At 40.7% G+C, this 14,897-nt stretch overlaps 1 protein-coding gene across 2 annotated transcripts in view; it reads left to right on the top strand.

Annotated features, from left to right (window-relative positions):
- The window catches only part of man2a2 (mannosidase, alpha, class 2A, member 2), a 36,168-nt gene that overhangs the window by 6,803 nt on the left and 14,468 nt on the right, over nucleotides 1-14,897 (top strand). For both annotated transcript variants that reach the window (XM_043680481.1, XM_043680482.1), the window contains exons 3-15: nucleotides 262-406; nucleotides 1,160-1,331; nucleotides 1,801-1,928; nucleotides 3,118-3,291; nucleotides 3,572-3,758; nucleotides 6,354-6,531; nucleotides 7,770-7,972; nucleotides 8,582-8,764; nucleotides 11,199-11,313; nucleotides 12,084-12,151; nucleotides 12,251-12,416; nucleotides 13,298-13,534; nucleotides 13,965-14,087. In XM_043680481.1, the coding sequence (XP_043536416.1) occupies nucleotides 262-406; nucleotides 1,160-1,331; nucleotides 1,801-1,928; nucleotides 3,118-3,291; nucleotides 3,572-3,758; nucleotides 6,354-6,531; nucleotides 7,770-7,972; nucleotides 8,582-8,764; nucleotides 11,199-11,313; nucleotides 12,084-12,151; nucleotides 12,251-12,416; nucleotides 13,298-13,534; nucleotides 13,965-14,087 (2,079 nt within the window). The remainder of the gene's footprint in view (nucleotides 1-261; nucleotides 407-1,159; nucleotides 1,332-1,800; nucleotides 1,929-3,117; nucleotides 3,292-3,571; nucleotides 3,759-6,353; nucleotides 6,532-7,769; nucleotides 7,973-8,581; nucleotides 8,765-11,198; nucleotides 11,314-12,083; nucleotides 12,152-12,250; nucleotides 12,417-13,297; nucleotides 13,535-13,964; nucleotides 14,088-14,897) is intronic.

Genomic DNA, 14,897 nt, shown 5'->3' with positions numbered 1-14,897 from the left:
TGTATGTTTGAAATATGCCTTCTAAATAAACACAATTAAAGCCAACCTTGCAGTGTTCAAAGGACATATAATCATACTGATAATTGGGGTTAATATGTTCACTCAATAACTGGATCCTGCTGGAACTTATGACTTGAAGCTAGAGCAAATGATGCAGTGCAGAGTTCTGCAGTCGACTGTTTCTAAGTTTGGTAGTAGCCCAAACTTGCCTCCATTTTTTTTTAAGATCCTTAGCAAATTCTTGCTGTTTTACTCTGACAGATGCTGGATGTGTACTCACTTTTGAAGTTTGATAATGTGGATGGTGGTGCTTGGAAGCAGGGCTTTGAGATCACATACGATGCGCACGAATGGGATAATGACCCATTACAGGTTTATGTTGTCCCCCATTCTCACAACGATCCCGGTGAGTGGAACACTGCAAACTCATGTCATTGTTGTGGGGGAGGGTGGGTTGGGGTGGGAATAGACTTCAAGACTGAACAGGTTTTGTGGCAAACTGACTGTGGCTTTGCTTTGTAATGTAGTTGTTGGTATTATATGAAAAAAAACTACTGGAACCTGGCTAATTCTTTCTATTATCTTTAAGTTTGACTTGTGACCTATATATTTTGCAGTCGGTTGGCATGTGTATCTGCAACTTACGTATTGATCTTACTTCTGTTGTTCTGTCATATTGCTGGTAATACAAGCCTTTATCTACTACATTCACAGCAGCTAGTTGCTGGGGAGACCTGTTTCTTTTTGACCTTTTCCTGCATCAAAGTTCCTGGATCCAAATCCCATTTCAAGATCTCCGCACAATGTCTGCAGTCAGGCCAATGCCATGTGAGGGTGTGCTGCGCTGCTGGTCTTTTAGCTAAGAAATTAAACTGAGGGTGTCTCTGCCTCCTCTGGTTAGAGTAGGTGTCAGATGTTTCATTATTGAGTATGGAAGGGCTAAAGCAACCAGTTCTGATACCTGGGCCGTTACGGATTACCTTATCATTCATCTATTTGTAGTTTACAGGATTTTGTTTGCAAGTGGGTTGCAAGTGCTATGTTATAGCAACATTGTTGCACTCTGAAGTAGCACTGCATGTAAAATACTCAGGATTATTTCTGAATGATTTGAAAAAGCAACAAGAACCTGATAGTCAAAACTCTTATTTCTGAATAGGCTGGATAAAAACATTTGACAAATATTACCAGGACCAGACACAGCATATTCTGAATAACATGCTGCTGAAACTACAGGAGGACCCAAAGCGCCGTTTCATCTGGGCAGAAATCTCATTCTTCTCCAAATGGTGGGACAACATCGACACTCAGAAAAGGGCTGCTGTCCGCAGGTACAATCTGGCATTTGGCTATGCTTAAATTAATTCTTTTGGATGAAGGCACTGATATGCTTGCAAGGGTTCCACAGGCCTGAGTGCCCCCTCCCAGAGTTTACCTAGACAAGCAATCATCAAGCCAAGATCAAGTGGCAGGCTCTTGATTTACAGAAGCATCGTAGATCACCTGGGTCCTGCCCCAGCAGAGGTTGCTGGAGGCTGATGCAAATTTTTGCATTCTTTTCCTCATCTCATTTCCTGGGTGCTGGGGCCAATTGTAATCAGAATTAATTCGATAGAAGCATTATTAGTCTGTTACTTTGCTGAAGTGAAATGGGTATTGATGGTGTTTAATCTCAGCAGCAAGCTTCTGAGAATTAATTCACTTGTATTGGGCTGTTTTTGAGTAATAACTTGAGTTTAATATATGCTGCTCACTAGATGGACATTTATTTGAATATGTGTTATTTGGTTTGGTCACCAGATTGGCAGCTAATGGTCAGTTGGAGTTTGTGACAGGAGGTTGGGTCATGACAGATGAAGCCAATGCGCACTATTTTGCAATGATTGACCAGCTAATCGAAGGACATCAGTGGATGGAGAAAAACATTGGTACGAGTCCATGCTGATGAGTTGTGCAGTTGACATAGCAGTACTTTTATGGACTTGAGACTTTTTGGTGTGAATTTTGCACATGTTATGGGGTGTTAATCCTGAAATGTTTCCCATTGTCACCACTGATCTTTACATGGTAAAGTGTTGCCAATAGAACTCACTGCATGGTCCCATCAAACAGTGAGTGGGCAGGAATAATGTGGGGTTAGATCCAGAAACCTCCCTCTACACTGTCCCCATTAAGTACTCCTAGAAAACATATGGCTTGGGGTTCAGTACAAAGTTAAAGCTTCCTCTACAGCACCCTCCATAAACACTGCTGGAACAGTTACAGCACAAGTTAAATATTTCGAAAATAGGGGCAAGAGTAGGCCATTTGGCCATTGAGCCTGCTCCACTGTAGAATATGATCATGGCTGATCCTTTCCATGCTGTGCTCCGTACTCTTCCCCATCTCCCCGAAGCATTTAGTCCCTAGCAATCTGTCCATTTCTTCCTTAAATGTATTCAGTGACTTGGTCTCCACCATCTTATTGGTGTTGCAAATTTCACAGGCTCACAAAACTGAAGAAATTTTTCAGTTCTAAATGGTCTACTCTGCATCCAGAGACCGTGTTCTTTCGGCTAGGATCCTAATCCTAACAAGTGTGTCTGGCCCTGTCAGAATTTTATATGTTTCAATGGAATCCTATCTCCTTATGAACTCCAAAGAAAACAAATATAGTTAATCCAATCTCTCCTCATTCAACAAATCTGCAATCCTAGAAATTTGTCTGGTGAATCTTTGATGTACTCCATCAATGGAGAGCACATGTTTCCTTGAGTAAGGAGACCAAACCTCTGTACAGTACTCCCAGATTTGGTTTCAACAAGGCTCTGTACAGCCCAGAGACTACCTTTGCTTGTGTACTCAAATTCTCTTGCAGTGAAGACCAACAGACTATTTGCCTTGTTGACTCTTGCTGCGAGTAAATTCTTGCATTCAGTGATTGGTGTACAAGGATCCCAGGTCTTTTTATACATAAACATTTCTCAATCTATCACCGTTAAGTGTATTCTGCCTTTTGTTTTGCCTATAACTGCATGATATATTTGTCCACTCACTCCGCGTGTCTAAATTATCTTGAATCACCTTTTTGTTAGCATGTTCATCCTAATCAGATGTTCCTATACTTTGTATTTGCAGGAGTGATTCCCAAATCTGGCTGGGCGATTGATCCTTTTGGACACAGCTCAACCATGTCTTATCTGCTCAAGCGAGCGAACCTAACCAGTATGCTGATCCAACGAGTACATTACTCCATCAAAAAACACTTTTCAGCCACCAAAAATTTGGAATTCATGTGGAGGCAGACTTGGGGTAGGTGAAAGCAGCGTTGTAAGGAAGTTCTGTGAATGATAATTTGAAATAACCCCCCACAACTGGAAACACACACAGGGGCCAGAGCTTCTGAGAAAGGGGCTATCTCTTTCATTTGCCCCTATGCACTTCCAACAATCTTTACTTTATCTCTACAAAGTTGCACAATTTGTGGGAGCTGGAGCCATCCTGTTAATGTTTTTTTTAAATGTTTTATATTTTAAAAATCAATTTCTGTATAAAGTGAGCATTTTGGTTTATTCTCCACATCTTGTTTCAGACACTGACTCAAGCACAGATATCTTCTGTCATCTAATGCCGTTCTACAGTTATGATGTCCCTCATACTTGTGGACCTGATCCTAAAATCTGCTGCCAGTTTGACTTCAGGCGCCTCCCTGGAGGGCGAATCAGCTGTCCGTGGAAAATCCCACCAAAACCAATAACCAATATCAATGTAGCAGAGAGGTAGGTACTAACCAAATGGACAACTGTACTGATCTGTCTCTCTCCTCTTCTCTTATTTTGCTCTTTCTTGTTACTCATAGGATAAAGCTTTAATTTTATCTTTTGAGGGAAATGCTTAATCTTCATCCCAACTAGTCAGCATTAACTGGTATGTGTATTTTCGCCATTACTTGACTTGTAGCTATGAACACCAGTCTATCCATTTTCACGAGGCTATAATTGGTTGGAGTTTGATGGTTCAGGTCCACGCCCCCCTACGACCCACCCTCCCATCCTGGCACAGGTCCACGCCCCCCTACGACCCACCCTCCCATCCTGGCACTTTCCCCTGCCACCGCAGGAACTGTAAAATCTATGCTACTCTCTCCCCCCCCCCCCCCTCCTCTAGCTTATCTCTCCATGTTTCAGGCTCTCTGCCTTTATTCCTGATGGAGGGCTTTTGCCCGAAACGTCGATTTTGCCTGTCCTCGGATGCTGCCTGAATTGCTGTGCTCTTCCAGCACCACTGATCCAGAATCTGGTTTCCAGCATCTGCAGTCATTGTTTTTACCTCGTTGATTTTAACCCTACTGCGAATCCTCTTGCAAGGATGCCTGCCTTGAAGAAGTTTTCCTCCTCTCTCTACAAGAACCACTGACCTATTGTACTCTATGCTACTCTCTCCCCACCCCCCCCCTCCTCTAGCTTATCTCTCCATGCTTCAGGCTCTCTGCCTTTATTCCTGATGAAGGGCTTTTGCCCGAAACGTCGATTTTGCCTGTCCTCGGATGCTGCCTGAATTGCTGTGCTCTTCCAGCACCACTAATCCAGATCCTGGACTGAATGGTTGTTTGGTCAGTTTTGTGCAGTCATCACGAGAGCACTGCTTTTTTGTTCAAAATTTATTTTGTTTGAAAATCTCCACATCTTCTGTTGAATTTCCATGCTGTTGGTTCATACCCTACTGTTGTCGGAAGTTCTTCATGCGATCAACTTGTGAAACAGGTATGTTGGAGGCAGGAAAGGATGATATTGGAAGTGAAATTCCCTGCAATAATTGAAGAGCCAGTTGGATGTTGTGATGGACTGCCTGAATTCTTGATCGTTGTGCTAGAATAGTTGGCTTAGGGTGTCTTTCTTGTGCAGTTTTCCTATTTGCCACCATTGATTTAAAAACCTTAAGTAGAATTGCAACTTGGTTATTGATTATTCTTCTTGATTTAAATCCACCAAGTTTTTTTTATACCAGTTGTAGAATTCCGCTACAAAAAGTGATGAAAAAATTCAGCAGGTATGGTAGCATCTACAGAGAAGATGTTTTAAGTGACCCTTCGTCAGAACTGAATATCTGAAAAAGATCATTTTTATACTGATGATAGGGGGGTTGTGCCAGTGAATAGATTATGTGGAGATGGGGCCCAGAGACAGGTAAAAACAAAAGGTAACAGATTACTAATGAGCTGGATTCTGCTATCTAGTTCAAATCAGCTAATTCCACGTAGAAACATCAGATCTGGAATCTTTCTGCCCCAGGTAACATTTACTCATTGTGGTCTTGTATTTTCTCTTTTTGGTTGGCTGATGTACTGGGTGTTAAGCAATCTCGCCATGACTGCACTAGTTGTTCAGTTCAAACATCTCCAGGCATGCTGTCGCGACTCCTTTTTTTTAATATATAGGCAGTTGAAGGTTTAAACATAGTATATAAAAAAAAATGGAATTAAAAAAAAAATGGCCTGAACATAGCAGATTATGGGGCAACATGATTGAAGTGCTTTTAAAAGAAAGTGGGGTCGGATAGATAGCAGATTATTATAAGTGATTGAGGGTTCTGGGATAAGGGAGCACTGGAAATAGGAAGATGCGCTTGAAGTTTCTTGAGTTACAAACCTGTGAAATTCAGTTGGTGATTCAGGCAAAAATCAGTCTTAAAGATGGTATTGGTTAGGTGGATGAAAGAAAATACATCGTGGTAAGAATGTATTGAAATATGATTATAGCAATGTTCCCACGAGAAGGGTAAAGGTTGACATGGCTGGTTGAGTTAAATGGCAAATTCTGTATTGCAACTTCTCTGCATTTCAGTGAAAATAAATTTGTTAGAGGGCATACATAATTAGAACAAGTTGTGCAAGTATTATTTAGTTGCTGTTTTAATGTCCTGGATTTTATCTATATCTGCTTCCATTATAAATTTCCACATACACTGTCACCTTGGAAATAATCTGTCTAAATTTGTCCAACTTTGATGACTTGCTGTTGATGCTGGTCACACTATAGCACCTCCACTAGTGGGAAATATTTACCATGTGACATTTATATATGTAGTAACAATGAACTGGGCAATTTATAATGGGAAAGGTTGAAAGAAGTCTGTGCAGATGTATTTATAACATCTCATTTTGATTTGTTTAACGAGGTTGCTTACTCCTCATTTTCATATCCCATGGTGCTGCTTTCTGGAAGTAATTTTACTTTCCTAAGAGGAAATGTTCAGTGAATTGACAGTATCATTTTCTTATTACTGATAAGAAAGCATGCTAACGCTTGTTCTTGTCTTCCTTCCACATGTGTTTGTTACATTCTCAGTGCAGATTCTTATCTCCCACTTATTAGGGCAAATTTGCTTTTGGATCAATACCGGAAAAAGTCCAAGTTGTTCAAGAGCAAAGTGGTCCTGATTCCAGTTGGAGATGACTTTCGTTATGACAATGCTCTGGAGTGGGACCAGCAATTCCAGAATTATGCAAAACTTTTTGACTACATGAACTCTCACCCTGAGCTTCATGTGCAAGTAAGTGTCTCTGTCAAGGGAGAAATATAGCTGTCTGGATCTGTTCGCTGAGCTAGGAATTTGTGTTGCAGACGTTTCGTCCCCTGTCTAGGTGACATCCTCCAGTGCTTGGGAGCCTCCTGTGAAGCGCTTCTGTGATCTTTCCTCCGGCATTTGTAGTGGTTTGAATCTGTCGCTTCCGGTTGTCAGTTCCAGCTGTCCGTTGCAGTGCTCGGTATATTGGGTCCAGGTTGATGTGTTTATTGATTGAATCTGTGGATGAGTGCCATGCCTCTAGGAATTCCCTGGCTGTTCTCTGTTTGGCTTGTCCTATAATAGTAGTGTTGTCCCAGTCGAATTCATGTTGCTTGTCATCTGCGTGTGTGGCTACTAAGGATAGCTGAACACCAACTAGCCACGAAACGACACGACCAGATATCCTTAGTAGCCACACGCAGATGACAAGCAACATGAATTCGACTGGACAACACTACTATAATAGGACAAGCCGAATAGAGAACAACTTGGACTTTTTCCGGTATTGATCCAAAAGCAAATTTGCCCTAATAAGTGGGAGATAATAAGTGGGAATTCCTAGAGGTATGGCACTCATCCATAGATTCAATCAATAAGCACATCGACCTGGACCCAATATACCGACCACTGGAACTGACAACCGGAAGCGGCAGATTCAAACCACTACAAATGCTGGAGGAAAGATCACAGAAGCGCTTCACAGGAGGCTCCCAAGCACTGAGGATGTCACCTAGACAGGGGACGAAACGTCTGCAACACAAATTCCCAGCTCGGTGAACAGAACCACAACCACGAGCACCCAAGCTACAAATCTTCTCACAGACTTTGACTAGCTGTCTGGATTCCAGCAGTTTACCAGTTGTACAGAGCAGGCAGATCTCTGCTTTGATGAGCCATCTACTGAGCTATCTAGCTCGCCAGGCAGGGCAACCGAGAGGAAACAGTTGATTGTAGCAGCTTAGGCAAGGAGAGGTTCTGAGGTTTCTGGGCATACCTGGAAGCTTGAGCAAATTTGGCTTAGCTGCGATGTCTTCCAAATTTGAATGTCAGATTCTCATGCAAATGAAGTTTGCTGGGAAAGGTGTTGAAAGTGTATCTGTGATAAAATGCACCTAAGTTGATAGATGGAAATGTCTTGGGGGTTGGGAATTTTTAGAGAAACTGTGTCTCCAATATGTAGGTGTCTGTCTTTGCTTTGTTCTGAATGTCCATTTATTTACCAGGTGCAGTTTGGAACGCTATCTGAGTACTTTGATGCTGTCTATAAAAAATACGGTGTTAGCCCAGGTAGCAAGCCTCCATCCTACCCTATCCTCAGTGGAGACTTCTTCACCTATGCTGACCGTGAGGACCATTATTGGAGTGGATATTTTACCTCCCGACCCTTTTATAAGAATCTAGACAGAGTCCTGGAATCACACCTCAGGTAAGGGGCTATGTTTGTAAGCAGTTGTATTTAAAGTTCTTTTTTCTAATGTGGTAGAAAAGAGTAAAAAGAGTGTTAAAAGATATTACTAATTAATAATTGAGTCTTGGAGGGAGAGACAAGAATCTAAGAGGACAGAGATGGGTGGACCTGGAGTGATAGATAGTGTTAGTGAAATACGGAGAATAAGATAGGTTTTGCTAAACAAACAATAGGAATTTGGGCTCTGAACTTTAGGAACTACATCAGCTCATTGAAAGGATGCAGGGAAGCTTTATCGGTGGGAGATTTTAGTTCAGAAGAAGGTATGGAAACTTGGGCTCCTTTCTATAGAACAAAAGGAGATGCTTTTTTAAAAAAAAGCAGAGGACTTTTAGAATGGTGGAAGCAGAGTAACTTTCAAATAAGAAAATGGATAAATGTATTACAAAGGGTGATGTTTAAGCTAAATGGGGCGAGTATAAGGGATTGGGATTAAGCTCTGAACTGGCTGAATTACATTGAGCTGAATGTCTTCCTTCTATAAAATTCTGTGTCAATAAATGTGCACTGGCATTTTTATTAAATAATTCGTGAGCCTTAAATAAAAAGCCTTTAATTTTATTCCAGAGCAGCTGAGATCCTCTACAGCTTGGCCTTAAATCACGCTCGCCGCTTTGGTGCAGACAGTAAATACCCAGTTTCTGATTATAGCTCACTAACAGAAGCTCGCCGGAACATAGGCTTGTTCCAGCACCATGATGCCATTACTGGCACCTCAAAAGAAGTGGTGGTTGTTGACTATGGAATCCGGTACGTGTCACTGTGCACCTCTGTGAAATGAAATAAACTTCCATTTTATGTTTGCCAAATAATTATCTTTTAGTATAACTTTAACTTAACCAAGAAATCCATATAAACTAGGTCACTGCTTGTCTAGTATGGAGTGAGCAAGACAGGTTTGCAAATGCTGAAGGTTGAGGACCTCCAAATTTAAAACAAATCTTTTACTTTTAATTTTCATATGAATGTTTCTGTGCCAAACAATACCAAAGTTATTGTGATTTATGAAGAACACTGAACTTCAGTTTTAGCAGCTTAATGCCGCCAAGTAAACAAAGCTAATGTTCCTGCTTCTCATGCTAAAATGGAAAGCCTGGAGAGATGTAGGAGCAGGAATAGGAGCATTCAGTCCTTTGAGCCTGCTCTGCCATTCTGTGAGATCGTGGCTAGTTATCTAAATCGGTATTCTGTTCCTGGCCCTCCATCCTTGTCCTCTTTGACCCCTTTAGCCCGAAGAACTCTATCTCTCTCCTTGAGAGCATTCAGTGGCCTCAACCACTCTGTGGCTGAGAATTCCACAGGCTCACCGCTATCTGGCTGAAGAAATCTCTCCTCCTCAGTCTTAAATGGCCTTTCCTTTATCTGTAATTGTAACTGAAAATGTGTTGCTGGAAAAGCGCAGCAGGTCAGGCATGGGGATTCCTGAAGAAGGGCTTATGCCCGAAACGTTGATTCTCCTGCTCCTTGGATGCTGCCTGACCTGCTGCGCTTTTCCAGCAACACATTTTCGGCTCTGATCTCTAGCATCTGCAGTCCTCACTTTCTCCTCTGTGATTGTAACCCTTGGGATCACATGACATTTATGAGCTGAGATAGAATTTTGTATAAATGCTAGGTTTTCTGAGACTGTGTGTATATATTGATTTGCTCACTGAGCTGGAAGGTTCGTTTTCGACATTTCGTCACTATACTAGGTAACATCTTCAGTGAGCCTCTGGACAAAGCACTGCTGATGATTCCTGCTTTCTATTTTATATGTTTGCCTTTCTTTGGGGTAGTGATGTCATTTCCTGTTCTTTTTCTCAGAGGGTGGTAAATGCGATCCAAGTCAATGTGTTTTTGTTGTTAGAGTTCCGGTTGGAATGCCATGCTTCTAGGAATTCTCGTGCGTGTTTCTGTTTTGCTTGTCCTTGGGTGGATGTGTTGTCCCAGTCGAAGTGGTGTCCTTCCTCATCTGTACGTAAGGATACTAGTGAGAGAGGGTCATGTTATTTTGTGGCTAGTTTTCTGCCTGTTTGTCTAATGTATTGTTTGTTACAGACATTGCACGGTATTCTGTGCATCCAGAACCTCCATCTGAGCTACAAATCTTCTCAAAACTTGCTTTCTGAGACTGTGATGGGGCATTGTGTAAGGTTACAACCTAATTAAGAACGTGCGCTGATTCTCAAGCCCAAAACTCTGATTTATCTGTTGGAATCAAGTTAACAAGAGACACTGACCTGGTTTCTGTACTTAACAAGAATTTCTATGTAATACATATAAGTAAATTGAAATAACAAGTTAACAGCTGTGAGCTATCAAAATATAGTTCTAGTTCAAACTCTAACTCCCTTTTCAAAACACTAATATCTCATACAGACCAACAGAAAAATTGGTGTTGCTCACTTGCCGGGGGGACAAAATTGGGGGGGAATCGATTCAGTAGCGTTGATCCACACAGTTCATGATGTTCCTTATGCTTATAATTGGATTCCTTCATGCTTCAGGTACCTTTACTGTGCGGAGAGAGCAAGATTTGCGTGTGCACAAAACACTTCTGTGTTTCATTCATAACCGCAAGGTGTTCAGCTGCCCATAAATTTGTTATCAGGCTGATGACCTTTCGCGTCCAAGCATTGTTGCATTTGCAGAAACCAGTCAGCTACTTATAGCTGGAAAATGTTGCTCTATGCTCATGGCAGTAGAGTGCCGTTTCCAAACATATTTTCTCTCCTCACCACCACTCAACAAAGCAGCAGTCAGTGTAAACACCACTGTCAAGTGTCACAACTTTACTGTCACAGTTAGGTCATTAAGTATATTCAAGACAAAGACATATTTTTAATCAGAGAATCAAAAGGTATAGGGAAAAGGCTGGAAAGTGGATTTGAGGGTTACCAGATCATCCATGTTGATTGAATGGCGGAATAGACTTGATGGACTACTTCTCCTATTTCTTATGTTCTTGATGTGTTTCAGTAGCTTATTTTCAAGTGCAGCAATTCTTTTCATGGCACTTAATTTTGAACTTCCTTTTTTTCCTGTTTTAGTCCACAGTCAGGAATGCTAAGATAAAATGATAGATCTTTATAATAAATACTCTGTTTTTAGGGACTGGGGGACATCATATGAATGTAAATTTTCAGAAGCTGTAATGGATGTGGTGTAAACCAGACATTCTTTTTTCCACCCCCTTTTTCAGATTGTTTCACTCCCTTATGAACTTGAAACGAGTGATAATTAATGCAGCTCACTTCTTAATACTTCGGGACAAAAGAGACTACAAATATGACCAGTCATCACTTCTGCTGCACATGGTAAGTTATCTTTTGATCTTTATGAAGTATAATTTTCTCTCTTAAAACCAAAACTAAGATGAACATATTTTTAAGCTCAGAACTGAGTTGCAGGGGTCTGTCCTCTAGCCAATATATTACCATTCTTAGGCTAATTGCAGTGCCTTAGAATTCAATGCAGATTAGTCGTAAGAATTTGAAATGCTTCAATGCTTTTACATGATCTGATTCTTCAAAACAGCATAGTAATTTTGTGCACACTGCTAAACTGACTTCTGTTCAGAGGCTACCTGGGCTGGAGTCTGGGTTTATTACAATGTGCAAGAGGCAGGTGTGGCACTTGAATATCGTTACTGGCCAGATCAGATGAAAGCAGGCAGGTGATGAGTGCAAGCAAATAATTTTCAACTTCTGGATTGTTCCGTCTTTTGTCTGAGGTCGACAATCTCTCCTGGGCAATTGGTTTGACCCACAGGATACTCTGAGACAAATTTATTTAATTTAATCATGTACAGAATATCCAGGGCTCAATATGAAGGCATCAAAACTGTTGGGCAGTGGGTAATAGTGATTTCAAAGATGTGATTTATGTAATTGCTCACAAAACATGTATTGGAAAGGGTTTATAATTTTTCTCTCTGTTCTTCATGCTCTGTGCTGAGAGAAAATGTCTGGTTTTGGACATTTCTAGTTATTGGATAGCCTGATATTTCATGTATTTATTTAGTCATAGTTAGCGATTATTAGACTTAGCTTGTTAATGAATTATATTGTTTCAATGTTAATTTCAGGATGATAAACGGCAAAATCATGATACATTACCAGAGAAGGTGGTGATAAAGCTGGAGTCTCTTCCCAGGTATATCAATTTTTACAGTAATTCACCCAATGAGATCTCCTGTTCTTGTATGTTAAAATAGTGTTCATGATGTATCTTCCTTGTCTTTTTTTTTTGCAGATATGTGGTTGTATTTAATCCTGTTGAGCAAGAACGCCCCTGTGTTATTTCTGTTCTTGCTACCTCTCCCCAGGTCAGGGTTACATTAATCGATGGAAACATTCTTCCCACGCAGGTCAGCGCTGTGTGGAAATCCCCAACAGATATGGTAACTGACATATATCAGGTACTGAACTGAATTTTGGTCCACATGAATTTGAATCCAATTCTGGATTGACGGAAGAATTTCAGTAAAGTATAATGTCTGAGATGTGAAATCTTTGTGTTGTCTATTTGGGCATAGACATACAGCTATTGATTCCACCCTTCCAACCTCAGATTCAAGGGATTCTGCATTGGTAATGGGGCAAAGGACTTCTCAATGCAATTCTCTTGCAGCTTCTGTCACTCATGAGTAAAAGTCAGGAGTTTTCAACCTCCCTGCCAGATTTGAGCATGTTATTAAGGCTGATGCATTTCAGCACAGGAAGAAAATTACATTACATTATCCAAGAAACCTTTAGCTCAGAACTACTCTTTCTTTTTGGATGAATCGTTTAAAAAAAACCCGTGGCAGTACTTGCAGAAGAGTAGAGTGTTCTCCTGGAGGCATGATCGGATGTTCATCCCTCAACCAACTGTGCTATAAACAGATTATCTCATCAGTTTTATCTAGTGTTTGTGAAGCCTTGCTGTGTGTTAATTGCCAACATAATTATGCACCAGAAGCAATTACTTGACTGTGGAGTGCTTTGGGATGTACTGAAGGCATAATACATAATAAAGATGCAAGCTTACTCTTTTTTTTGAATTTGTCTATCGCAGCATTAGTTCAGAAATCAATGTTAGTTTATGCCACAAATATGTTCCTTCCTTCTCTCCCTGTTCTCTGAACGTGACCGATTGGTACTAATGCACTAAAGATTTCAGTGACACCACTGAGTACTTACACTATAAAGCGTAAAGTCAACTCTCAAAAGTTATGAATATGCTCCTTTATTCAGTGTAGCATGAATTCTTTTCTCCAAATAATCCCTGCTTTGATATCCATTCTCCCCTCCATCACAGATCTCCTTTGTTTCTCGACTCTCTGCCCTGAGTCTTGCTGTGTTTCAGCTGACTGAATCATTTAATTACCGAGCAACGGTAAAATCCAATGTGGTCATCTATCTGCGCAACAGAGATGTGACTGTGAGTAAGAAGGAGCCATTCAGTGTAAAGATCTTGGAGTCATCAACTGATGATTTCTTTATCGAAAATCAGCACATGCAAGTGTGGTTTAATGGAGTGACAGGATTAATGGAGGTAAGAATGTCAATAGGACTGGCACAAGTTACCAAAGAACAGTCTGACCTACCTATGTCCTACTTATAAATAGAGAGACTTGTTGAGAATCGCTGAAAGCGTTTGGTCCATTTTACTTGGATTAAAAAGTGCAAGCAACCATTATTTCCTCCAATCAAAGTTATATTGATGGTACATAGTACAGCTTATGTTACAGAGCTTGCCTAAAAAGATAGGAAATGACAGGTTCACACAGTTGCAACTTATGGACAGATTTGGGTTGGGAATAAGGTTGAACCATTGTATAATTTGTAATTTTAATGTTTAAACTTTTTTTTGAGTAACTTTTATTCAGGTACATGTTATTCCCTCCTTTTCTGGTATTGGTTAGAATGTAACCATTAGTTTATCTGCCTCCTTATTTTGCTCAGTAATTGCTGTTTACTTTCAGACCATCAAGCGGAAAGATGACCAGCAGAAGCAGAAGGTGCGGATGGAGTTCATGTGGTACGGGACACGGTCATTTAAGGATAAGAGTGGCGCATATCTCTTCCTTCCTGATGGTGAAGCTAAAGTATGAGAATTTAAAGCAACAACTTTCAAACCCTACTGTGTTGGACAGGTGGTGGAGGCTTTTGCACTTGCTAGGATATTTGCACGTAGGAGATCTCCTATCCAAAACCTGGGCAAAACTGTTCCCTACCAAGAACAGAACGCTGCCATAATTTCGGAAGCAGGTTTTTACTTAATATAAAAATGCTATCAAGTGTAATTTCACGTTCAATGGACAGAAAGCTCATGTTTTAATAGATTCTAGAGGAAGTTTGAAAACTGTAGAAAAGAAAGTTCATGTTCCTTCCTTAATACAGAAGTCTTGACTCAAAGTTATAGTCGTGTTCCAAAACGTCTCAACATTTAAGTCAGGGTGTGAAGTTCTGAAATCAGCATTAGGTTCCGTAAGGCCTGCCTTAGCAGGAAATTATACCTGTAACCTATACAATAACTATAGTAACTCTAGTCCAGCAACAGCACCCTTCTCTCTGCCCTGCAACATATGTTTATGGGTCTGTGTGGCATATAAGCTACAAGGTTGTCCCTTCTGTGTATACTTTGAACTTGTTCGCCTTTGTGGCAGCCAGAGTTAAAAGGCAGAAACCTTGTGGCTACCTTCTTTAATAATGAAAGGTGTGCACCAGCTGGTATGCTGCTCACTTCAATAGTCTCCCTCACTTAGTCAGGTCCTGTGCTTTGCTTAATGGGAAAGCTACTGGAATTGTGAAGAGATTTGGTGGAAAGAATGTGTGAATATTTCCCCTTTTTTTTATATAAGGAAGTGCAAAACTACAGCATTATGCTAAGTCGTGTACAGAATAATACTTTAAAG

Source organism: Chiloscyllium plagiosum, chromosome 40 (genome assembly GCF_004010195.1).
Source record: "Chiloscyllium plagiosum isolate BGI_BamShark_2017 chromosome 40, ASM401019v2, whole genome shotgun sequence".
NCBI classification, from domain to species: domain Eukaryota; kingdom Metazoa; phylum Chordata; class Chondrichthyes; order Orectolobiformes; family Hemiscylliidae; genus Chiloscyllium; species Chiloscyllium plagiosum.
Note: the sequence above shows the minus strand (reverse complement) of the source record. Positions and strands in the feature narration are given on the sequence as shown.